We start from the raw sequence: 26,912 nt of genomic DNA on the forward strand, positions 1-26,912 counted from the left end.
TGCCAACGGCATTGGGTGTGCATTCAACCCTCCAGACTTCAGAAGATGCACCCTCAGAGAACAGCAGCAGATTTCTCTAATAAGCAAAACCCCATTGGCTTTTATTACTTTGGGCAAAATAAAATTTGCTCCTGAATAAGCAAAAGCTCCCTGACAGCTCTGTCGACACGAGGCACCCTGTCTGAAAAGATATGAGAGGCAAGGGACAGGAAATGTGAGGCTCCTCTGAGGCAGGTGGGGCCTAGTGCGGGCTGGAGGTGACAAGGAGAGGACTAATAATCTAATGAAGAGGAGGGCTGGGCATGAAGGCACTCATCTCAGCCCAGCCCTTTAAAACCAAAATGATGGAGTTCATTTGCATTTAGATCTCCTTGGCTCCCTCTTTTCATCTAAAGACAAATCCTCACAAAAGGCTGCTTAATTAGACCAAATTAGATTTCCGCTCAGCAGCTTGTCATTCATTACAAAATGCTGTTCTTTTTTTTTTTCTTCCCCATTTTGGTAATTATGGGCTGGTCTATACCAGTTTGTAAGCGTTCACCCCAGCCGCTGAGTATGACTAGCATTCCTGATTTTGTGCAGAGAAGAGGAAAATTATTCAGTTGCACCAAATCTGTCTATTTTATAAGTTGGATCAAGACCATCTTCACTCGAGTCTTTTACAATAATGGGTATTCTCACTCTTAATTCTTTAATGATTAATCGCAGGAGCAGCACAGAGCTTGGTAATTTCCAGGACTAAAAGCTTAAGTACAAACAGACTTCACATGTAGCAATTATGCCATATATTTGAAATCTTCACCTGAGTTATGCAGCCCTATTCCATCTTTGAAGCCACCCATTAAATCATTTATCACACAGTCTCTCATCCTGAGCGGTTAATATTGCTCAGCTCAGATCTTCTCTCCCATGGTCTGTTCCCCACTCCCTCCCAACCACAGAGCCTTGGCAGTTCCAATTTTCAGTTGTGGATGTAGACATGAGAGGGTGGGGGCCTGGGAGGGTGTTGGAGGATGGGGCTTGGTTTGGCTGATCCATGGTTTTCATCATCCCATTCTCCAAATCCTTTCTATCCATTGTATGTGGTGCGGCTCAGCGTTCAGAGGATTTCCTACAAACCCGGGGAGGGGCCCCAGAGTGGCAGGTGGGTTGGGTCTGAGACGCAGGGGTGGAGGTCCATCCCAGGGCAACCCAGTTGACTTTGCTCTGGTCGTTCTGGTTGAGTACAGGTGGGCAGGTCCCCAGGCTCAGATGCTGTTGATGGAGGTATCAAACGTAGCACCCGCTCTCTTTAATAACAATCGCCACTCAAGCCTACTGCCGAGCTTTAGTGAGGCTTGTTATGGGAGGGACACTGAATAGTCTCTGCTCACACCAAGCCTATGAATTGGGTGGTGTTCAGAGAGGAGCTGGCAAATGGGAGATTTAACAGTGGTGCCCGGATCAGCCTGACGTGACCCCAAAGGGTGCCCACCATGTGCTCTGCCTTCCCGAACAAAAGACTCAGATGACATGGGTCTGGGTGACGTGAATTCGGAACTTGCTCCAAAAAGAGAATGGCAGAGCTGGAGTGGCTCAGAGATCGGCTAGCTCTGCCTCCTCATTTGCAGACAGGAACACTGGAGGCCCAAGAATGAGGGGGAGACCTCCTCCAGGCTGCCCGCCTAGGTTGGCCCTCCCCATTAGCTTCAGTCTCCTACCCCTCTTGCTTGCTGCACACCTGTCATGGTCGCAAGGCAGCAAACTGCTGATTCTGCTGCTCCCGCGGAATCCAGAAGCCCTACCTTCCTGTGGGCCCACAGTGGGGCAAGGCTGGCTTTTTCTACTTTTCCCCAGTAGCTCAATTTCCTGAAGAACCTAGCCCAAAAGTGAAAGTGAAAGTGTTAGTCGCTCAGTCGAGTCCGGCTGTATGCGACCCCATGGACTGTAGCCCACCAGGCTCCTCTGTCCTGGGGTCTCCCAGGCAAGAACACTGGAGGGGGCTGCCATGCCCTGCCCCAGGGATCTTCCCGCCCCAGGGTCTCCTGCGCTGCAGGCAGATTCTTTACCACGTGGCCCACTAGGGATGCCCCAGCCTAGCCCAAACAGGCGGATTTTTAGCCACTGGGGACGTGCCCGTTTTGCAATTCCCTTAGTACTACACCAATATCTGGTCATTGATAAGACACAGCCTCCTGGTCATAAGACCCCCAAGCCTCAGCTGACCTTTGAGCTCTCAGACCCAGAGACTCCCTGCCCTGCTCAGAGTGACATCACGTGGATGCCTGAGCCCCTCTCCCAGCCCCCTCTATCCCAGAGTTCCCCTGCCCTCCCCCTTTCTGGACTATGGCCCCTCGGGCATAAGCCCCCACATCGTCTTCATACGTCCTCTTCCCTCTCTCACTCCTGTCCAAGCCCCACCAACAAAGCTCGTGGTTAATGCTTCCCCATGGCCATGTCTTTTTCCTTCCTCTACGGCTAGGTTATCATCCGTCTCTGAAAACTCCCAAGTACCAAGCATGGTGCCCTATGCCCTGTAAGTGGCCTCCGCCACCTCTGCTCTATAAAAGAGCATTCCTTAAGGCCAGCCTGACCTCTCCTATAAACCGGAAACCCAGAACCCACCAGAAACAGCCCAAGGCTGCAAAGACGGAGCTGAAGTGGGACCTTGTTCTCCAGCCGCCCAGCTCTGTGCTGGAATCAACAGCCGTCCTTATTAACTGGCTTCGTTTCAGAACCCCTTCCTCCACTCCTGCGATCTGCTGTGCTAACAGGTCAGCTGCCATTTTGTGTTAAACTCCTTCTCACTTATTACAATACCAGGTTTTTTTTATTGACATGGAAATAAAACTTACAATCAATGAGATATTATGAAATATACATCAAAACAAAAGTCACTGGAGCTGGCGTTTTCATCTGTTCTTGGGAAAGAACAAGGGTTTATGGGGGTTGGGGGGAGAAAACACTGAACATTTTTCTTCCCTATTACATGATGCGATTTTCAATGAATCTATAAAGAAAATGAAAACATAAATAGAGTAACCAAACAGAATGATCCCTGCAGCTGTCAAAACTTAAAACAGTTCCATTTTCCTTTGATTTCTGTTTTAAGTTTTGAAAAGTACATAGATCATTCTCTGCTTTTGCTTCTTCTTTCTTTCCTTTTTTTTTTTTTTTTTTCCTTTTGGTAGGGAGCCTCTTTCTTAAATCTGATTTCTCCACGGACCATTGGCTTTGACCCTTAGCAGCTGAACTGACCGAATGACCACATGAAGATGCCATTTATTCCTTACGCCTTCAGATGTGAGAAGGTAGAGGCGAACTCTTATTCTGTTGCTTCTCCACCATCTGGAACCTGGCTCCTTCCCTCCTTGGTGCCACATCAAAGCCGACCCAGCGGTGTTTCTTCCTTTACTAAGCCAGTGGCGTGTGGGCAGCGAAGGGCAAAGGGGGAGCCCTTCCCCACTGATGGGCACCCCTGCTGCGTGCCGGGCACGCCTGGGCACCTTCCCTCCGTCGTCTCGTCTAAATCCTGTCATTATTTGCTGAGGTGGGGACGGCTGTCCCCGTTTCACAAATGTTGAGGAACTGAGACTCAAAGGAGGGCAGGAGGATCAGAGCCTGGATTCCGATCCCACCCGTCTACACCAGGAGAGAACCTCTGCATGGCCTTAGTTGAGCAATTTCATGTTTTTCTTAAAATGGAAGAACCCTTTCTTCCAAAGAAGACTGACATGGAGCCCCCCCATAAATAGAACACGCCTCCAGCGGCCGCCTGGCCGGCTCAGGATGCAGGCTTCGTGTTCCAGGTTTGCATCCACTGAGGTTGTCTGACCTCCTCTCTGACCTCCTCCAGGGTCCCAGGAACAGGTGAGATGGGGCCTCGGGAGGGGGCACAGAGGAGCTAGGCATGAATATCCAGGTCTCCAAACCCACAGCCCAGTATTCCTTCTCCCTTCCACCACTCCTGTCAAGTGTGGCCTTCCAAAAGTGCCCAAAGCAAAGGCATACCTTGCAAAACGGAGCCCAACCAGTTTCACTGGTCCTTGGGTTAGCCTGCAGACAGAGGTATTTGTGGAGCTCTAAGACGCGCCTAACAGACAGACCTGCCCCAGCTCACAGCCTGCAGACCATGAGACACGCAGTCGAGGTGGGATACGGTCCCCCAGCCTCTGCATCCACTTCCACCCAGTCTCACCTCCTTGAAGCGGCACGATGTTTTCAACCACATGGTCCATGATCCCACAGTAAGACAGTGGCCACTTCCTTTGCACTTCTTTCCTTTCCCATCCTGAAGAGAGAGAGAGGAATGTCCTAAATTGTCCAGTTAAGAGGCATGGCATAACCTTCCTGTGGACATATTTAGTTCAGTTCAGTCGCTCAGTCATATCTGACTCTTTGAAACCCCATGGACTGCAGCATGCCAGGCCTCCCTGTCCATCACCAACTCCCAGAGTTTACTCACACTCATGTCCACTGAGTCGGTGATGCCATCCAACTATCTCATCCTCTGTCATCCCCTTCTCCTCCTGCCTTCAATCTTTCCCAGCATCAGGGTCTTTTCAAATGAGTCAGCTCTTCGCATCAGGTGGCCAAAATATTGGAGTTTCAGCTTCAACATCAGTCCTTCCAATGAACCTCCGGACTGATCTCCTTTAGGAAGGACTGGTTGGATCTCCTTGCAGTCCAAGGGACTCTTAAGGAGTCTTCTCCAACACCACAGTTCAAAAGCATCAATTCTTCGGTGCTCAGCTTTCTTTATAGTCCAACTCTCACATCCACACATTACTGGAAAAACCATAGCCTTGACAGACAGACCTTTGTTGACAAAGTAATGTTTCTGCTTTTTAATATGCTGTCTAAATTGGTCATAACTTTCCTTCCAAGGAGTAAGCGTCTTTTAATTTCATGGCTGCAGTCACCATCTGCAGTGATTTTGGAGCCCCAAAAACAAAGTCAGCCCCATCTATTTGCCATGAAGTGATGAGACTGGATGCCATGATCTTAGTTTTCTGAATGTTGAGCTTTAAGCCAACTTTTTCACTCTCCTCTTTCACTTTCATCAAGAGGCTCTTTAGTTCTTCTTCACTTTCTGCCATAAGGGTGGTGTCATCTGCGTATCTGAGGTTATTAATATTTCTCCTGACAATCTTGATTCCAGCTTGTGCTTCATCCAGCCCAGCATGGACATATTAATTTTTCTTTTTATTGAGGCAAAATTTATATTAAACTATTTCCAATTTCTTCAGTGTATCATTCAGTGGCATTTAACACCTTTATGATGCTGTGCACTCACTCCTATTTTATTTCAGGATATGTTCACCCCAGAAGAAAATCCCATAGTCATGAAGCAATCACTGCCGTTCTCCGCTCCCCCCATTCCCCAGCAAACTTATCCTTATCCAGAATAGGATTTACCTATTCTGGATGTTTCCTGTAAATGGACCCACATGGTATGTGGCCTTTGTCATCTGACTTCTCTCCCTCAACCTGTGTTTTCAAGGATCATTCATATATGAGGACTCCATTCCTTTGTATGGCTGTCTAATATTCTCCTATATATGTATGGATAGACCACACTTTTTCCATCTACCTGGTGCTACACACTTGGGTGGTTTCCATCTTTCAGCTCTTGAGGATAATGCTACTGTAGACATGTGTGTACATATATTAGTTTGAACACCTGTTTTCAGATCCTTTGGGATTATATCTAGGAGCAGAATTGCTGGATCACACGGCAATTCTACATTTAATTTTTTGAGGCACCGTCAAGGGATTTATTAATTTTGTAGCTAGTTGTCTGTTCAAATAGAGACAAAGTCACTGATAAGTCCACCCAGTCGATAGACTAATGACGTCCACCAGCTAGTATGACTGTTTCTTCTTTTTAAAAAACAATCATTTACTTTGGCTGTGCTGGGTCTTTGTTGCCGCACCAGGCGTTCTCTAGTTGCAGCGAATGGGGCCACTGTCCGTTACGGTGTGCAGGCTTCTGCGTGCAGGGGCTTCTCCAGTTGTGGACCATGGGCTCTAGAGAGAGGACTCAGTAGTCGCGGCTCACAGGCTTAGTTGCCCTGCAGCATGTGAGATCTTCCTGGACCGGGGATCAAACCCGTTTCCCCTGCATTGCAAAGCAGATTCTTTAACCACTGGACCACCAGAGGAGTCTGTATGACTGCTTCTTGCTGAGAACTTTCTTGGCCCTCTGCTAAGAACTCCCTCTGCATTATGAAATGTTCCAATGACCCTCCGAGCTGGGTATTCCCATTGTAACTATTGGATCAGTAAGGAAACGGGGTCTCAGAAGTTCAACGACTTGTTCAAGGCCACACAGAGTTGAGAATCCAGAATTCCAACCTGTGCATCTGGCCTCAAACTTGTGGGGATTTTTTTTTGTTTTGTTCTTGTTGTTCTGGGTTTTTTGTGTTTTTTGTGTTTTTTCGCTATGCCCTGCAGCATAAGGCAGCATAAGGCGTCTTAGTTCCCCAACCGGGGATCCAAACTGTGCCTCCTGCAGTGGGAGCATGGAGTCTTAACCACTGGACCACCTGGGAAGTCCCCAAACTGTAAGCACCAACCGGTAAAGTCCCAGTAAGGTGCCGAATGGTTTCTGTCTAGAGCTGGGATGTGATGACGATACGCTGGCAGCAGCAGATCTATGCTCCTAATTACGCCCAACTCAGACCATCAGGAAAACGAGTCTGCCTTCCTGAAGCTCTCCCCAGCCGTGCGCTCCCAGAGCTGGACTGCTGGCAGTCTGGGATTAAACCCTGCACGGCGGATAAATCACAAAACAGGCGAGTAACACTTAGCAAAGCCCCACACCCGGTGATTCCTCTCCACCCGGGCATTTGGCTTCATCCCCTGTGTCTTCAGAGGGTGGCCAGCCACGCCCGTAACAGCTTCATTTATCAGGTACCCGCTCCTTATCCACCATGGTGCCAAGAGCATCTCATCTGCTTGTCTCAGCCGCAGACCTAAAATGGGGTGCTGTTTCCCCACTTTACAGATAGGGAACTTGGGGTGCAGGCAGGTTGAGAGACTGTGTCAAGACCGCGCAGGTGTAACTGCCAGAGCCCCTGTTGACCCGGACCTTCCGGTTCAAGAGCCGTCCTTGCAAGCGGGAGCCCATCCCCGCCGCCTCCCGACGGCAGAGGCAGCATCTCTTGAGGGAGCTTCTGATGCCGCCCAGGAGGAAGTTCTCCCAGGACAGTGAGCTGCCTCCTGACAGTGGCTCAGGTCTGGTCATGATCTCAGCGGATACCTCGGCAATTTTCATTGCTTTAAAAGAAAAAAAATCCAAATCATGGTGTTTGTTCCTTCCAACCTCGCATGTTTGCCTTTTTCGAAACGCATAGCGTTTCCCCCTCATCCACCTAAACCCGCTATTGAGTTACTGGCCCCCCGAGGCCGTGGGCTCAGAGCAAGGCATCCGTGCACTTTGCTGCTCGCTGCCTTCTCCGAGTGTAATCAAACATCAAGCTAAGTAGCAAATAAATCTCTCGATCTCATAAGCTGCACAGCGAGATCATGTAAATGCAAATGAAGGACCTGGTTTCAAGCTGTCGAGGGGGGAGGGGAGGACACGCCGGGGCCCTATCACCGTGACCGCCTCGCACACCAAGGGCCATACGTCAGCTGCAGCCTCTGGCAGCACCAAGGGAGCCAGGGCTGCCCCGGGGGGAGGAGGACGGAGGAACCCCAGCAGGCAGCCCCTGGGCGTGGGGACCAGGCGGGGCCCCTGGGGTGGCCGGGCAGGTTCAGTGGGGCCTGGAGAGGTGTCTGCACTGCCCGGGCCGCCCCCTGCACCTTGACCTGACCAGTAACACCAACAGTGACAGCATGGCAGAGACCGCTGGCTTACTGGGCTCCGGTCCTCAGTCAGGGAGGTTTTACAGGTGAGCCCTGGGGACCAGAGAAGTCGAGTGACTTGCCCAAGGTCACACAGGACCTGGCAGGGCAAGGCCTCCGCGCTGTGACATTAACACGTTGGCTTTCCACATCTTCCTATGGGCCTGGGGCTCCCCTTCCCCCTGCCTTCCTCCCCTGACCGGGGGAAGCCACTTCAGCCCCCACTGCACATGTGCACCAGAGTGGTGATGACCCAGGAGAACTCTAACTCTGATGCTTGGCGGGAGGGAACACAGAAAATAGAAACTGGCTTTAACTCTGCCTTTTTAATTATAAAAATAAAGTCTTAATACCCAGCCCCCACCCTTGGCCCCCCTCCCAGAGGCTCTGTCTCTAAGGACATGCCCTCACACACACCTTCTTATGTTTACTTCCAGTATTTTTTTTTCAATGAATTCTTTTCTAGGTATTGGTAACAATAGTATATGTAAATTTTTGAATCCCACTGATTTTTTTTTCACTTAACGTTATCTCAGATCTCTTTGATCATATATGGATGTGGTCTTCTGGTGTGTGGCTTTTTAGTATCGTTATGCGATGTTCAACTGCCGCTCACACAATACACACGGTTCAAAGAACCCGGCTTCTAAGACGACGCCGGGGTCCTTTGATGCATAATGCACCTTATTTCACATGATTGTTTATCTGAGGTTCTCATTATGGAAATAAATAAATATCCTCTATGCTAATCGTGATCACAATTTGCATTTATATTGTGCTTTTCATTCGAGGATCTTAAGTTGTTTTACAATAATGAACTCCCCCTCCGCGAGCGAGACGGGATGTGTGTGCATGCGCGGGTGTGGGCAGAGCCATATACAGATATTTATTTAATAACTACCAGGCAATAACCGTGGGATTTCACAGAACTACGCTTTAATAGGATGCGGGAAAGTGAGCGGAGGCGTCTCAGCTGTCGAACAAACGTTCGTTGAGTTGAGACTCTGAACTGGAGGGTTAATGAGTCACAGCCTTCTGTGGTTGCCAGGAGGTGGGAGTGACTCCCCTAGGGGGCTCGGTTCTCATAGATGAACACCTAAGACTGGTCTGGAACGCAGGCATCGAGCTCCCAGGCAGAAACTCCTCTTGGAAATGACCACCAGCTCATTTGTGCAGAGTGAGATCCAGTTTAGATGGTCCAAGAAGCAAAGCCAGTTAATTTCACCGATTTTTACCTCTTTGGTGAGAAATGGGGGCAAGTTAAGGATTTTTTATGAGTGTACGGGGTGGAGAATCGTCACACTCGAGTTGTAAGGCCAGCTCACTGTTTTTGAAGTTGTCCCCTGGTACTTCCTTCCTGGGTCTCCGGTGACTCCAGAGGCAGCCTGCCGGCAGTACTTGCCACCTGTACTTGCCTGCGGAAAGCCCCAGCGGTCCTGAGGCTGGCGACAGGCTGCTCCGAGGGGGCTTCTGGGCCAGGGGCTGCCTGCCCCGCCTGGGTCTCAGTGCAGATTTCCAGGGCTCGGTCCTCGATGTTGGGGAGCAGAGAGGAGCGGCCATGCAAGGAGCCCAGAGAATCCCAAGACCCCCCTGGGACGGGGAGCGAGATGGTTTTAATTAGAGCTGGGAGATGAGAGACAAGGCGGCGAGGGATGACATCTTAATGAGGTTTAATGAAGCTGTCTGCTGATGGGGACAGCTGTCACCCAGAGCTGTATGCCAGCCAAACCAGTCTGTGACAGAGCAAACTCCGAGAAAGGCGCAGTTCGCAAACGGCTGAGAATGGCAGGGCGGCCAGACTCAGAGCGGGGACTCGTCTCCCACCTTCGCCTCCTGAGCCGAACCACCACGAGGACAAGGGATTCCCGCTAGTAGCCCGGGCCCGAATAGCTGCCAGTACTTTACAGTTCCCGGTTGTGCAAAGTGAAGGCGTGCCTCGCAAAAGACCTTGAGTGTCCCACTTCAGGATGTCTTAGAAGTCAGCCCTAAGAATGAGAAATACAAGGAGGGCTTAGCATCGCGGGGCGGTGCGGGGAGGGCGGTGGGAAATGAAAGGAGTCTGCCATTCCATCCCTTTCTGAGCCTCGATTTCCCCATCTGTCCAGTGGGGACAACGTGACCTCCCTCACAGAGCTGTTGTGAGGGGCTGCTGAGGGTGAGCGCAGAAGTGTGATGTCAGAGGGCCGAGGTTAACTGCAGCTCTGGGCTTCCCAGGTGGCACTAGTGGTAAAGAACCTGCCTGCCAATGCAGGTAGACGTGAGACACAGGTTCGATCCCTGGGTCAGGAAGGGGCTCCTGGAGGAGGGCATGACAACCCACTCCAGTATTCTTGCCTGGAGAATCCCATGGACAGAGGAGCCTGGCAGGCCACAGTCCTTGGGGTCGCACAGAGTTGGACACAACTGAAGCGACTTAGCATACACTTCCACCTGGGTGCCTTTGGACATGTAGGAACCTCTTTAAGTTTCAGTTTTCCCATCTGTCAAATGGGAGAACAACCTCCCAGTGGGGTTGGGAGAGTTCAGGGGGAAGTACAAGCTCTTAGGACAGAGGAAGTGCTCAATAAAAGGGCTTGATAAGCAAGGTCACGGGGCATAACTTGAGCCTTGCATGTAGCAGATGCTCAGTAAATATCTGCTCTTATCTGTTTTTTCCTTTACTTCTGTTATAAAGACAACAAGGTGGTTTCTGGGGACCCCTGTGGGGCAGGTGCTCTCCGCCTTCACATGGCCCAACACCTGTGCATTTGCCCCAGGGCCTTTGGACATCCCAGCTGAGTGCCGTCTCTCATCCTATTCTGGGCTGAATGTGCAGACCGCCTGGTTTACTCAAGTGTCCAATCAGAGCTGATTTGTGACCACGTCTCAGTAGCTTCACAACCTGTTTGCCTATGTCTAGAAGTTCAGAATCAGAAACTCTTCTGGGCACCTGTTTGTCAGTCCTTTACTGTTCCCCTGAGTTGCCCAGGGAACTGCAGACCCTTCTGTCAGGCAGCTTTTCTCTGTAGGCTTCTAGAAAACCCCTCTGGACAAGCTGGGGAGGGAGGCCCAGAGTTGGTGCCAGGCCAACCCACCTCTGGCTGGTCCTTTTACTGCTTCTGGGGAGCCCCTCAAAGTTCTCTCTGGCTGCCCCACTGGAATTGTTTTTAGATTGGCTGTCCCCAAAAATGCTGACCCAAAAGCTAGATCTTCTTTCCTGTCCAACCCTGACCCAGGCGTGACTTAGCTGTCCCAATTCCAGGTCACTGAAATGATGACTTTTCCCATCACCCCTAATCTATACAGCAAATGGCACCTGTGCCCAGGGCTCTCCTGGACAGAAGGCTACTCATGTCCTTTGTGTGTATAGAGGGCATTGTGCAAACATGAGCAAAATCCAGTCTGCTGAACTGACTTTGTGGACAGGAAAAGACAATGAGAGTCCCAGGCCACTGATGCTAAATGCCAAGGGGCAGCAAAGACGTGGAGTCCGATGTGGGTTCAGATCCAGCCATGGCCTCTCATTAGCAGTAAAGCTTTGGGCAAACAAGTCCAGCTGTCCAGGCCTCCCTTTCCCACCCAAAAAGCTGTGTAGTTTGCAGGGCTGCCTTAACTGTTAGTGATACAAGGGATAAGCACCCCCATGGAGCCTGGCCCGCTGTCATCGTGACTACGACGTTGCCATGGTTGGCAGTGGTGGCACCAGGGTGGGCCCAGTTAGCCCGTCTCACTGGGCAGCTGAGCTGCTAACGGGTGGGTACGCTGCTTCTCTATGGTATCTCCCTAGAGGAAAAGACCCTGATGCTGGGAAAGATTGAGGTCGGGAGGAGAAGGGAGCAACAGAGGACGAGATGGTTGAATGGCATCACTGACTCAGTGGACATGAGTTCGAGTAAACTCCGGGAGACAGTGAAGGACAGGAAAGCCTGGCGTGCTGCAGTCCATCGGATCACAGAGTCGGACACGACTGAGTAACTGAACAACTAGGGTGTTTATGTGTGAATGCAAGGGCTCTGAAACACACAGCCTGAACCTAAAGGGTTAAATTGCCAAAGGTAGGATTTCAAGCATGAAGGTAATATCAGGAACCCACTGCTCTTGCGACGTGTGGCCACGATCACAGACCTATAGTCTCTGCAGGAGGGAAGCGGGCAGAACCTTGTAGGGCACCCACGTCAAGTGGGCAAGCAGGACCAACACTCCCAAAGCTTCCTTGTGCTGCTTACGGCCAGCGTCCCTGCCCCAAACGCACCCACCCTCCTGACTTCTAAAATCAGATGTTGGTCGTGCTGTGTTTGAACTTCCTCCATGTGAAGCAGTGTGTAACTTGTGTGTCCGGCCCCTTTCACCCCTCCTTTGAGTGAGAACCACCTGCGTGGTTGTGTAGAGCTGATCCTTCATCGCTGTTGCTGTGGGGCAGTCCTTCAACCACGGCCTGGGGGCCAGATGACTCTATGTTGTTGGGGTTGGGGGCTGTCTTGCACATCTTGGGATGTTTGCCAGCATCTCTGGCCTCCACCCCTTGGACAGAGGGCAGTGCTGACTCCTTGGCTGTGACAACTAAAAATGTCTCCAGACATGGGCAAATGTCCTCTGGGATGGCAAAACTGCCCCCAGTTAAGAACCACTGTTATAGAGAATTTCTACGGAATGAATCTGCCACCACTTTTTTATCCCCCTCGGATGGCCATTTGGTGCTTGGCTATCACAAATCAAGCTGCTGTGAGCATTCTCAGACATCTCTTTGGGTGGACGTGGGCACGCATTCCCATTGGGTGTCCAGGAGGGAATTGTTGGGTGGGTTATCCGTAGGTATATGTTTAGCTTTAATAGGTATTGCTGAACAGTTTTCTGCAGTGCTTGTATCAATTTACACTCCTACCAAGTACCTGAGTCTTCTGGTTATTTCACGTCTTTACCGATTGCATTGAGCTTTTGTTTTGCATTTCTCAGAGGCTGAGCACCTTGACATAGGGGTCCTGGCCACCTTGACATCCTCTTAATAAAGTGCCTATTAGCTCAGTCAGTAAAGAATCTGCCTGCAATGCAGAAGACCTGGGTTCTATTCCTGGGTTGGGAAGATTCCCTGGAGAAGGAAATGGCAATCCACTCCAGTATTCTTGCCTGGAGAATCCCATGACAGAGGAGTCTGGCAGGCTACATTACATGTGGTTGAGTTGGACAAGATGCAAGAGTCGGACACGACTTAGTGACTAAACCACCACCACCATTCAAATCTTTTCTCATCTTTCTATAGGATCACCTGCCTTTTTCTTATTGATCTTTAGCAGCTCTTTATATATGATGGATAACAGCTCTGTGTCAGATGTATGTATTGCAAATACCTTCTCTCACTCTATAGACTCACACATTTTTAGAGCTAGAGGCAATCTATGCTCCCCTATCAAACCCTCTGGTGCCTTTGGTTGTCATTACTTCTTCAGTTTGTCCTTTTAGCAAGACAATGAATTTCATAAGGGCAGGGGGCTGTTTGTTCACCTTGCAACTCCTGGCACAGAGCTTGGTGCAGAGGAGATTCAAAATAAATATTTGTGCACCAAATGAATGAGTGACTTTCCCGTTGGGATGATTTTTGCAGCCCAAGGCTTCAGTGTTTTTGGCTGCTGTTGACTCTTGGGCAACCATCACTAAAAAGCGTGGAGATGGTGGCACTCGCTTCTTCCCCGCCTCCTTCACCACCGCCCCCTGCCCAGTGGCAGCCATGGAGTCTGTCTGTTGAGCCTCTGCCAGCTGGAAGTTGGCCCACCCGCACCTGCGGGAGGGAGGCGGGGCCTCTCCTAGAGAAGTCACGTTTTAATTAACTTCCCTCGCAGGCACTGGAGAGGGCAGATCATTTTCATAAACAAATGAGGAGCCAGGGCTTTGTCTGCAGCTCAGAGTGAATCATGTAGAAGGAAATCGAAACAAACCACCCAGCTGAGGCCCCTGCCTGAAACTCAGAACTCCTAGTTCTTGGGGAGGGTCAAGGCCTGGGGTCCAAGATGAGAAGGAAGAGGGAGAAAAATGGTGAGGTGGTGGGTAGCAAAGAACTGATAGAGTCTCCAAGGAGGCAGCTCATTCATTCACTCGATCAGCCCCTCTTTACTGGTATCTATTCTCTGCTGATCTCTTTGCAAAGGAGGGGTGGAAATAAATACTCTTATGGGGTGTGTTGAGAATCTCTGCTCAGTTTTGCTGTGAGCCCAAGACTGCTCTAAAAATACAGTCTATTTTAAAAGTAATCAAACTTGAAAGGAAGGAAAGAAGGGAGGGTGGGACAGAGAGAGAGAAGGAAAGAAGAAAGAAAGACTGAATGGACAGTCTACCAAGGGAGACAGACATTAAACTGATCACCACACAATTAATAACCCAAATACACTACTTTGTAATCTTTAATGGCTTTATTGAGCTATAATTCACATACTATACAATTCACCCGTTTAAAGTATATGATCCAATGGCTTTCAGCATATATACAGGATTGGGCAACCAGCGCCACAATCAATTTCAGAACATTTTCATTACCCCTGAAAGAAGTCTCATACCCCTTAACCATCACCCCTAAATTGTTCCATTCCCTTCCCCATCTCAGCCGTAGGCAACCACTAATCCACTGTCTGTTTCTATGAATTTGCCTATTCGGGACATTTCATGAAGTAAAATCATACATGTGGTCCTCTGTGACTGACTTCTTCACCAAGCCCCATACTGTCACAGCCCGTCCCTGAGGAAGCAGCTCTACTGTTTCTAGCGTGTAATTCTATTTCTTGTTTTTGTTTTATGTTGGTTGGCTTTTTTTTTTTTTTTTTGGCCATGCTGCGTGTTGGACCTTAGTTCCCTGACCAGGTATTGAACCCATGCCCTCTGCACTGGAAGCACAGTCTTTAACCACTGGACCACCCTAAATGTGAGCTCAGGGCCATATGAGGCCATAGACAAGGAAGTTTGTCTGCACTGAGGGCAACCCAGGAGGGCTTCACAGAGGAGGCAATTTTTAATCTCAGGTTTAGTGAGCATTGGTTATGTGCTACCAGGAAAAAGAAACTGATAGAAGCCGTGGTTCTAGATGTGTAGGAATTTATAATCCAGGCCGGCTGGCCTGCATGTGCATTCCTAGAAATTGAGGTCACTGAAGTTCTAAGCTTATCCAAATGAACAGAACATATAGGAAGATTTACTGGAGCCAGAGGAGGGAGACGCCACTGTGAGCCGGAGGAGTCCAGTAAGTTTGAAGAATAAGAACCAGAAAAGGGGAGGCAGGCAGGAGCAAAAGTGGCTGGGACGCCTGCAGACCCCTCAGGGCGGGGAGCGGTCTGTTGTGCCCACGTCTGAGGGCCGTGGTGGGGACTCGGGGGCAAAGTCGCAGAGGCTGGCGGGATTGGAAAGTGCAGGGCCCAGACTGCCAGGCCAAGGGAGGGGTTCATTCCAGAGGCGGTGATGAGCCTTTGGTCCTGGTGATGGTCCTGGATCATCCACCTTTATGCACCCAGGTCTCTGGGAGCCCGAGCTTTGGGGGCTGACGGAGGACAGGAGAGAGGGTGAGGGCGGAGCCACCAGACAGTCTTTGGCGAGGCTGGAGCAGTGATGTCCTGGGGCTTGTAACACCCTGCGACTGGGAGCCTGGGGCCCGCGGGGGTGCGAGGAGCAGCCGCACTCACCCAGCTCGGTGAAGTCCCTGGCTCCCAGGCCTGATCGCACTGGGAGCCACGCACCCCTGGTTGGTATCTCTTTAGCAGGCGGATCTGAATGTGGGCTGGAGAACACAGCCTGGGTTCAAACCCCAGCTCTGCCACTTCTTCCCAGGTGGCTTCATGCCACCTGTCTGACCTCTCTGTGCCTCAGTTTCCCCGTCTGAGAAATGGGGACAGCGATGGGCTGCCTCACAGGGCAGCCGTGAGGACTAAGTAAGAGATGCGGATGGAGGACCCAGACCTCAGCAGGTGCCCACTGACCAAGAGCGGTAACGTTCTAAGCACCATAAGGACCCCTACGCCCAGGGAGCTAGCTGCTCATCTACAGAGAGGCAGCACAGGCATCGTGCTTAAGAGGGATCTTTAACCTGGGCTTCTCTGGTGACTCTCTGGTGAAGAATGTGCCTGCCAATGCAGGAGACACAGGTTTGATCCCTGGTCTAGGAATATCCCACATGCTTCAGAGCCACTAAGCCCATGGCCCGGCCTTCCTCAACTAGAGAAAAAGCCCATGCAGCATTGAAGACCCAGCACAGTCAAAAATAAATAAATAAATAAATAAATAAATGTATAAATTTTTTTTTAAAAAAAAAGCACCTGGCCAAACGCACCTGCACGTCACACCCGGCCCTGTCCTTTAGAAGCCGAGAATCATGGTCCTGCTACTCTGGTTCTCAGCTTCCCTACCTGTACAATGGGGAAATCGATGTGGTTGATCACAGAGCAATTTCATCCCCACAAACCCCCTCTGGGGGGTCAAGGAGGAGTTGACCCAAGACGCAAAGTGAGAATGGCTGTCCCGGTGCCGGGAGGGTCAGTGGGCCTTGTCACCGCAGCCCCACACTCAGGCAGCTCCAGGGGCAAGGATTGGAGGGTCCTGGCTAGGAGTGAAGGGTTAGGGACGAAGATGCCCCCTCGCTTGGGGGTGGCCCCAGTGGAGTCTCCGTGAACCAGGTCTTTCCATCCATCTCCATGATACATCATGTGGAGCACTAGGCGGGCAGATGTGGGCTGGACCTCAAGTGTGGCCGCTTGGTGCGGGACTGTGCCCCCCTCTCCTGCCTCATAAATGCGCCTTCTCCTTCGGGGCCTGGGTCCCAACCACCTGCTACCACCAGGGTCCTCCTGACTCTGTTCTCCCCACCCGCCCCTGAGCAGGAGCCCAGCAGGCAGGCTTCCCCAAGGTGTGTCTCAACGCCCGACAGCGCTGAGCGCTCGTCTCAGGGGCGTCTGTGGCCCACACCGCAGCCGCGCTGCGATCGCCCACAGGTCCTGGGGCCGCTGGTTTCAGTGTGACACCCTGGGTCTGAGATCCCACTCCTGACCTGTGCTCTCCGTCCTTCCCCAACAGGCTGAGCTCGGGAAGCCCCGGGAAAGAAGCTGCAGTCTGCCCGGAATTAATTTTAACTACGGACTCTACATCCGGGGGCTGGATGGAGGGGTCCCTGAAGGTGAGCAAGCGTCCTTGGTCGCCAGAGGGACTTGGGCCCTCTCGCCAGGCCACATGGCAGCTGGCCACACTCCAGGAAAAGGGCCGGGGGTCTGCCCTGCAGCCCGATTCCAAGTCTGGGCTTAGCCGAGAAGGACGGGACCACACAGGGTCCAGGTCGAACGAGTCAGAGGAATAGCAAGGGTCCCTGACCGTGTGGAGCCTTGTCCCCAGGCAGGGGACTGTCTGTGCCCTGCACCTTCCGAGCTGCAAGCCTGCACAGGGTCAGGACCAGCCCTCTGACCGCTCAAAGGAGGCCTGCTGCTGCTCTTCTTTAATCGCTAAGTTGTGTCCGACCCTTCGTGACCCCACAGACTGCAGCCTGCCAGGCTCCTCTGTCTGTGTCGCCATTTCCTTCTCCAGGGGATCTTCTTGACGAAAGAAGACACAGGGATGGAACCCGTGTCTCCCACATTGGCAGGCGGATTCTTTACCGCGGAGCCAGCAGGGAAGCCCCCAAGGAGGTCAAGGACAGGCAAGCCCAGCTCCGTGAAGGATGCTCAGGCACCATCTAGAATCTGGGAATCCTGACCCCTCCCTTTCCGGGGAGCCGAGCAGGGCTGTCCCTCAGTCGGTTCTGGGTTAGTGAAAGATATTTGTGCCCGTTTCCTCCCAGTGAGATGCCACGATTGCTTTACTTCCCTGACTGACTTTCGTCTTTCCCTGCCCTCAGCCATTGGACACTGGAACGTGTATAAACAGCAGCCGACCTGCCCCCACGAGCTGACCCGGGATTATATCGCCATGAACCGAGGGGCGGTGAAGGCTGGCCTGGTCACCGCCCGGGAGAATTTGCACTACCGTCAGCTCAACGATATCCGCATCAGTGACCAGGATGACAGGCGCCTCAAGAAGGAACCGCCCTCCCTCCCTCCAAATATGACCTTCGGGATCCGGGCACGGTAAGATGGCTGGTACCCAAGGCTCCATCCCCTCACCGTGGCAGTGACAGGCTGCTCATGGTTGAGAACAATGTGGGAGCGGGACTCTGGACTCCAGGGAGGGGTGAGTGATCCAGGCCTGGCCAATCAGCGTATTTCACAAACCACCTTCATGGTGATTGGCTCAGAGGCAGACGTGTGACCCATGTCCCAACTCTGGAATGCATGACATTCTATAAAAAAATGTGGTTGCATGTAATCAAGTCTCAACTCAAACAACTTGGGTTTTTTTTTTTTTTAAGGGGAATTTATTGGCTCACATGAGTGAAAGGGAAGAGCTTCAGGCATAGCTGGATCTAGGCAATCAGGCATTGTCATGTTTGTCTCTCTATGACTTGGCTGTGCTTCCTAGTTTTGGCTCCAGTCTCTGATAAGCTTCTTCCTCACTTGGCAAAATGGCCAGGGACAGCTGCACCCCTAGGTCCTATGCTTTTAGTGGCCTCAGTGGAAAGGAACTATAAAAGCTTTGAGGTTAAGATTCTTTGGTCTGACCTCAGTACCATGCTTGTCCCTGACCCAACCACAGGGGCAAGTAGAAATTGCAAAATGCACTGATTGGCCAGGCCTGGGTCACCATGTCTTGCCTCTGCACCAATTACTGAGGCCGGGGGATTCTGATGCTCTGATTGGTCAGGCCTGACCCCTGGCCCCTTGTTGGAGGGAGCTTGCTTGGAATCAGTCTCCACAATCTATATGGGCTGATAGTGGAAAAGATGTGGCAAGAGGGATTCTGACCCAGAAGGATGAGAAGAAAACACAACAGCTTGCAAAAACAGCAAATGTCCAGCACAGCAGAGTTTCCTAACCCGTAATGTGTGTTTGTCTTTTTGTGTCTGGCTTGTTTCACTTAGCATAATGTACTTGAGAGTAAGCTATGCTGCAGTATGGATCAGAATTCCTTTCCTTCTTAAGGCTAAATAACAGTCTAAACTATATCACACTTTGCTTATCCATTCAGAATAGTCATTTGGGTTGCTTCCACCTTTTGGCTCTTGTGAATAGTGCTGCTTTGAACATGGGTGTGCAAGTATCTGCTTGAGTCCCTGCTTTCAGTTCTTTTGCATATATACCCACAAGTGGAATTGCTGGACTACGTGGGAATTCTATGTTTATTTTTGTTTTAACTGCTGTGTGTGTTTCCCACAGTGTCCGCCACCATATTTTTGTACACTTTTCCCTCTGCCTTTTCTCACCATCCTACCTGGTAAAACCTACTTGTTCACCAAAGCTCAATGCAGCATCCTCTCTTTGGTAAGCGTTCCCATCTCCCTGACCTCAAATAGTATGCACCACTCTCTTACTGGAAATGCATCTCTGTTCATCAGCCCTCAAAACCTGGAATGTGGCACTAGAGACACATTGGAAAGTCACTCATGGGCCAGATTGACTAGTTATCTGTACATCATCCTTCTTCCCACTTTGAAATAACACCCAAGTCAGTCTCTGAAGGCAAGGCAATGTTCTCCAAGACTGCCTGCAGTGCAGAGTCCCCGCTGTGTGGTCACTAGCCTGGCCCATTCTGGTCACCAGTGTCTTGAAGACAGCATGGTGTCCAGGAGGAGCCCTGGCCAGGAGTCACCTGGGAATTTAGTCACACCTTCATTCCCAATGCTCTTTCCTTCTAGGACTTCTGTTCCTTCATCTGTAAATAGGAAGTTACAGCAGTAACCAGCATTCTGGGATTCTCAGGGTATGTTCTGCCTCTACATCAATTCCATCCCATCATCGTTAAAACCCTGTGCATCCTAGTGTTCATAGCAGCACTATTTAGCCAAGATCTGCAAGCAACCTGGTTGTCCATGGATAGGATGAATGGATGGAGAACATGTGGCATATATATATATATATATATATATATATATATATTAATGTTAGTTGCTCAGTCCTGTCTGACTCTTTGTGACCCTATGGACTGTAGCCTGCCAGGCTCCTCTGTCCATGGACTTCTCCAGGCAAGAATACTGGAGTGGGTTGCCATCCCCTTCTTCAAGGGATCTTCCCAACCCATATATGTACACACAAGGGAATATTACTCAGCAATAAAAAAGAATGAAATAATGCAATTTGCAGCAACGTGGATGTACCTATGGATTATCATACTAAGTGAATTAGGTGGAGAAAGACAAATATGAGATATCACTTATATATGGAATCTAAAATAGGGTACAGATGGATTTATTTATAAAACAAAAACAGACTCCCAGACATAGAAAGCAAACCTATGCTTACCAAAGGAGAAAGGGGATAGAGGAGGGATAAATTAGGAGTTTGGGATTAGCAGATGTACATAAAACAGATAAGCAACAATGTCATATTGTATAGCCCAGGGAACTATAGTCAATATCCTGTAATAAACCGTAATGGAAAAGATTATGAAAAAGAATATATATATATATATGTTATATATGTACAACTGAATCGCTTTGCCATACATGAGAAACTAGCCCAACATTGTAAATCAAACACCGCAGGAAGCAGGCAGGGTTACTTACCCAGCTGAGCCACGGAGAGATGAACTGACCTCCCTAAGTTCACACAAATTTTTCACAGCAAGGCCTGGCCTGGATTTTTAACTGGTGTGCTTTTATTTAGAAATACAAGGGACTTCCATGGTGGTTCAGTGGTTGAGATGTTGTGCTTCTATTGTAGGGTGTATGGTTTTGATCCCTGGTCAGGGAACTAAGATCTTGCATGCTGTGGCGGCCGGGGGCAGGGGGTGGGGGGTGCAGCTAAACATTTTATTTAAAAAAAAAAAAAAAGAGAACCCAGCACGTTGGCAATCATTTAGTTCGAAGCCCTTCTTTGAAACAGGAAAACAGAAGTCCAGAGAAGTGAAGAAATTTTCACAAGGCCACACAGCAGGGTGTGACCAAACCAAAGCCAGATCTTGAGCTGGCCAGCACTCCCCACCCAGGGCTTTCTTCCCCTCCTTGGGGCCGAGGCACAGCTCGACCCGCACAGTGTCTGGTCCTGGGCTGTGTGGCTCTACATACAATGGAAAAGCTTAAGTCAGCTGGGCTCAGAAAGAACATCCTTTACCACCGAGCTTTCAATATAAAAATCTTAAATTGCTATAAAACTAAGTGGCTACGATTCCAGGGAAAGGACATGATGAAGTGCCGGCTGTATCTTCTGTGATGGTAAATGGGCTTTGCATATGCAAATTGAATGGATTTTAAAATGGTATTTAATGACAATTTTCGTAGCAGACGTTAACATTAATTGCACAAAAATGAAAATGCTGCATTAGGTTGCTGTTAGCAGCAAATATCGTGGCCATAAAGCTTTATCTTTATCAACAGCAGCCCTTTCTGATGTGACAGGGCAGCTCAGCAAATTGCAAGCAAAAGGGCTTTTATGGAACAAAAATACCCCCCAAAGCAGGCCCAAATCGGCATCAATTTCGCTTTATTTCTTTGTAAATGGAGGTTAAATGGCTGCTGGAAAAGCTTTTACTGCAACGCCCGACCTGCCCGCGAAGCCCCTCAACCTTCCAACATCTGTGCAAGGAACAGTTACAAAATCATCGCCCCCTCTCATAATGGGGCTATTACTTTAAAGTTATGGGACCGAGGCCCATTCTCTAATGATCACCTTTTACAAGCCTCGATTGTATTTATTTCTTTACTTTAAAAGCATGTTAGAAACCAAATCCGATTACATCTGACTACCCGAGGAGTGGTCGGGGTGATTTGGTCCAAAAAAGAAAGAAGCAAAGAAACAAATGACTACTGTTTGCTCACAAGTACGGATATGTTAAAAGATAAAGTTCCACTTCAGACTGAACACACAAGAGGCTTACAGTTAGGGATGCTGCGTTTGGGGGTTTAACTGCCACGTGAGAACACTCTGATCACAGCTCTGCCCCCTGCCTCCCCCAGTGTCAAATCCTCTGGCCTTTTATACAATTCACGATGGACAAAATAACTAGACCTGAGGGGCCGTGTGCACCTCCACCTGCCCGCTCATTCGACCTCTCAACGCCAGACGGGGTCAAAACCTGAATCTGGAATTATTCAATTACTTCCTTTCCAGTTAGCTGATTTGGTTTCCAATCCACACCAATTTGTTACAGACTGTCCCTAAATCAGAAAGGTACGCTTTGATCCATGAGCCTCTGGCTAGAAGGAAGTGGACACCTAAGCAATTATCTGGGAAAGGATGCCCATGAAGACACGTGATCATGAGTAGGGGTGGAGGCCAAGTCAACCTTCAGAGGTGTTCATTTGGCCCAGGCAGTGATTTAAAAAAATCACAATTTCAGGACTTCCCTGGCAGTCCAGCGGTTAAGAATCCACGCTTCCAATGCAGGGGGCACAGGTTTGATCCCTGGTGGAAGATTCCACTTGCTGAAGAGCTCAGCCAGAAAAGTTTGAATGACTTGCCACGTTAAAAAAAAAAAAATCAGGAGATCTCATATAAAAACAGGCAGTTTAGTAGCTATGTTGTGTCTGACTCTTTGCAACCCCATGGACTATATAGGCCACCAGGCTCCTCTGTCCATGGAATTTTCCAAGCAAGAATACTGGAGTGGGTGTCCATTCCCTTCTCCGGGGGATCTTCCCCACCCAAGGATTGAACCCTGGTCTCCTGCATTGCAGGCAGATTCTTTACCAACTGAGCCACCAGGAAGAAGTCAGAAGCCCAGGCATCCTGGGTCTGCTCTCCTGCCTGGCACTGGGGGCTGGGGCCGAGCAGCAGCGCCCGCTGCAGGCAGAATCCACGGGTGCCCTTCTGCCTATCCTAGCCTGCACCCAGCTTGGCTTCTCTCATTTCCGTGACCCATCCGGTCCCAGGAGGCACTGAGTTTGCAGCTGCTGGTGTAGACAAGTCATCTTGACTGTTCAGCCACCTGCCTCCTCTTTTTTTATCCTCTGATGGTAACAGGAGCCACCATGAACAGAAGCTGCTCTGAACTGAACTTACACGTGGCAGCTACCTGCACACATACCTGCTGATGAATCCTACAAGGCAGGAAGCATTCTGTTCATTTCGTGTGTGTGTGCTCAGTCGTGTCCGACTCTGCGACCCCATGCACTGCAGCCCACTGGGCTCCTCTGTCCATGGGCTTCTCCAGGCAAGAATACTGGACTGGGTTTCCATTTCCTCCTCTGGGGGATCTTCCTGACACAGGGATCGAACCCCAGTCTCTTGTGTCTCCTGCATTGGCAGGCGGATTCTTTACCACTGAGCCATCTAGGAAGCCGGAAAGGGAGGATTCAGGTGTTCCCCGAGGCTGCACGATGGCAGAGCCTGGATTTGCACCCTGGCTAGCTGGAGGCTTTGAAGAGTGAACCTCTAGGATCAGGCAGCTGGAAAGAGCCTGCATCCTCGCTCTGCTGTTTCACTGTCAAACTCAGAATCCAAACGAGGGAAGAATTTTAAATTCTCATTACATGTAAGGTCATAACACAGATCTCAAAGCACGCTGTGATCCCAGGTCCATTAACAGATAAACAGTTACATCTGGAGGCCAGAAATGTAACCATTAAAGAAGGGCTTAATTATTGATGTGTCTTAATAAGTGTTTGCAAATGTTCACATGCCCTCAGCACATCTTAATTGTTACTGCTCCTAATTGGCCCAACATTTTCAATTAAGATAAGACAAGGATGGCAGGGGAGGGAAGGGCTGGGCAGCAGCTGGCACTCCGGGCAGATTCTGGGTGCCCAGGCCTCTGCCTTCATGGATGCTAGCGGGGTATCCATCATTCAGTCAATGAGCAAACGGCCCCCTGCACGCCAGTTTTTGACATGGGCCCGGTGGAAGATGGGTAGACCCTGCTTTGAACTAACAAGAGCAACTAGCATTATTGTTACCACTCCAGGCCCGACATTGCTGAGCACCTCGGAGGCCTCCTCTCCTTGAATAACTGAAAGCTCAGGGAGTACACTCTTACATCCCCATCACACGGAAGGAGAGGCAGAGGGTCAGAGAGGAGAAGCCGTTTGCCCCCGGCCCTGTAGTGGATGGAGGTTAGCTGGCCCCACCACCTGTGCTGCTGACCGTGGCACTGAGCTGCCTCCCCAGCAAACATAAGGATGGAGGTGACGTGGGTAGAGATGCTACCCAAATTTTCCCCGCACGAGAGGTGTGCTGAGACAGGGTATAATGATGAAGGCCATCTTGTCTGGATTTTCCTTAAAGCTTTAAACATAATCTGTGTGTGTGTGTGCGCGCTCAGTCAGTCATGTCTGACTCTTTGCAAACCCGTGGACTGTAGCCCGTCAGGCTCCTCTGTCCATGGGAGTTTCCAGGCAAGAAGACTGGAGTGGGTTGCCATCTCCTACTCTGGGGGATCTTCCCGACCCAAGGATGGAACCTGAGTCTCCTGGGTCTCCTGCGTTGGCAGGATTCTTTACTACTGGGCCACCTGGGAAGCATCACAAGAGCCCAGTGAACTTCCCTTTGGAGATGTCACTTCCCTTCCCCTTCCCCTTCGCCTTCGCCCACCTCCCAGTAAACAAGCTCTGTGATGGGGCATCCAGAACTGCCCTACACGGGATGCTCCAGGTCTGCTTTGCCCCCTCCTGCCCCAGCATCCCTGGTGCCGACCCCAGTGCCTTTGCTGAAAAGCCCTCAGTAAATACTGGCTGAATGAATGTACGAGCACATGGCCGCATTGAAGTCTGACTATGAAGCCAGTAGCAACTTGGGTAGAACTCTTACCTCATCCACCAATTAGTCTAGCCTAGACTCCCTCCAATCCAGGTGCTGAAAGTGTTCAGACCACGGGAAAACAAGAAACACAACAAAGACGGGGAACGTTGCCAGCCCACCTTCCCGCCGCCGCTCACCCAGCTATCAGATGCATCATCAGCCTGACACTGACAAATGTGAAGGATGGGGGAAGTTTTACAGGCTGTTAAAAAAATGTTTGCTGCCTGACAGGTTTTTTTGAATCTCTCTGCCAAGCTGATTTATTTTACAAATTTACAAGGGGCCCATCAATCACTCTGGGTTATTTTGTTTCTCCCAGAGCCTACGGCCGAAATCCAAGCCACCCACCCAAACTCTTATAAAATAATAATAAGCCCCTTCCCAAGCACCTGTCCTAGGGATCTGAGACAGGTTTTGAATGGGAAGACCAGTTCCGGGTGTTATCTCTGGCCAAAACGCAGCAGAGTGAAACCAGGCTGACCACGAGGGGGAGCATGCAGACCTCACAAGGACCCCGGTGCCTAGGAGCTGGCCTGAAGGGGTCATCCTGCCAGGCAACCAGCCCCCCACCAATCTGCTCCCCAATGCTGACTGCAACTGTAGTTTAAATAGTCTTCTGCTTCTTCATCGGGTGCTCAGGTCCTGGAGGGCATGGATCTTGTCAGTTTTGTCCACCACTCTATCGTCGGAGCCTGGAACATAGTAGGCACTCGGTAAATATTTGCTGGAGAAATGCAGTCCAGGGCCTTTTAAGGCTTTGAGACATTATTCACAGTGAGGAGAAAGTTGATTTGAGATCCAGAGATGAGATGGTAAAACCAGAGATTCCTGTATCATTTAGCCAACAGCGGTCCCCAACATTTCTGGCACCAGGGATGGGTTTTCGTGGAAGATCATTTTTCCAGGGACCAGGCTGTAGGGGATGGTTTCAGGATGATTCAGATGAATTACATTTATTGTGCACTTTATTTCTATTATTCTTTTATCAGATCATCAAGCATTAGATCCCAGAGTTTGGAAACCCCTGCTTTAGCAGACTCTGCTGTCTTCCCCTGTGGTGGATGTTATGAATCCACATTGTAATGATGCTTCTTCCTCAAAGACCCAATGTGTTCCTTGGCCGCATTAATAGAGGTAGCAGGTCCAGAACAAGGGAGGTGACCTTCTTATTCTCTTCTGCCACTCAGGTCACTCTTGTGGCATCATTTTAAAATGTGAGCCATCGCAGATTCAGGGGAAGGCCTGCAACCAGCGGAGTGTCCAGAGAGAAGACATCAGCCTGGGACAAGGGCAGGGAGATCACCGTGTCAGAGAACAGGGCAGGGAATGCTCTTCCCCAGCTGCATGAGGAAAGATGTAGATGGTCCTCAATACCCTGAGGCCCTGCTATGAGGACAGTGGAGGGGCTTTGCTCACAGGGGTTTCAGAAAACAAAGCAAGGACCAGCATACGTATGTGTGTCTGGGGGGCAGTCCCAGCGGCTAACATTTGCAGAGCCCTCGTTAAGCAGCCGATGGATATAATGTTGAGTGCATTACAAGCATCATCTCATTAAATCCTCACGATTCTGTCAAGTTTGGACCGTTATCCCCATTTTACAGATGCGGAAACTGAGGCCCAGAGACTCACTTGTCCAAGGCCACACAGCCGGTCAGTGGCTGTGGCAGGATTTGCAACATGTTTCCTTCCGAACTGCTGTCCATGTCCGCAGCAGGCTGAACTCTTCAGCAGGCAGAGGCAAGCCTCCTGGTGTGCAGGGGTGTCCTCACAGCAGGATGGCGTCTCTGAACAACAGCCGAGGCCGAGGACCACTCGCTGGGGGCCAGCTTTCGGCAGAATAGCTCAGTTCACCCTTACTGTAACCCCGCACCTCCATTCACCCACGAGGAACTAAGGCGTGGAGGGGGAGGTTGTGTCCCTCCGCAGGTGGTGAGTGTTTGCTCCAGGACCCTCACACTCAGCGGCGGGAAAAGATTCTCACAGATGGTGGAGGGGTTGGCTGGCTCATCACAGCCCGGCTGGGGCCAGAGATACCCCACACTGGACCTGACAGGGGTGCCTCCTGATCAGAACCAGCCTGCTTCCCTGGGCCTGACCTGGAGGGAGTTCTGCTGAAGAGGGGCCCAGGTGGGCAGGGATAGCCCGCAACCTTGTGATCTGAGGGTCGCATTCTGTCCCTCCTCCTCTCCTGGAAGCCCACCCTCTCGGGGGACCCCCTGCCTGACTCCTCCTGCTCCATCGCCTCCCATCTCCCCAAACTCCCGCTCACTCACTCCTTCCTCCAAGTCAGCTTTGTTGCTAGGGCCCGAAGGAGACATTTTT

General features: G+C 50.4%; 1 protein-coding gene across 1 annotated transcript in view; it reads left to right on the top strand.

Moving 5' to 3' along the window:
* The window catches only part of CFAP77 (cilia and flagella associated protein 77), a 150,186-nt gene that overhangs the window by 72,308 nt on the left and 50,966 nt on the right, over positions 1 to 26,912 (top strand). The window contains exons 2-3 of the mRNA XM_020910989.2: positions 16,852 to 16,951; positions 17,663 to 17,891. Of these exons, the coding sequence (XP_020766648.2) occupies positions 16,852 to 16,951; positions 17,663 to 17,891 (329 nt within the window). The remainder of the gene's footprint in view (positions 1 to 16,851; positions 16,952 to 17,662; positions 17,892 to 26,912) is intronic.

This window comes from Odocoileus virginianus, chromosome 2, assembly GCF_023699985.2.
Source record: "Odocoileus virginianus isolate 20LAN1187 ecotype Illinois chromosome 2, Ovbor_1.2, whole genome shotgun sequence".
In the NCBI taxonomy this organism is placed as follows: domain Eukaryota; kingdom Metazoa; phylum Chordata; class Mammalia; order Artiodactyla; family Cervidae; genus Odocoileus; species Odocoileus virginianus.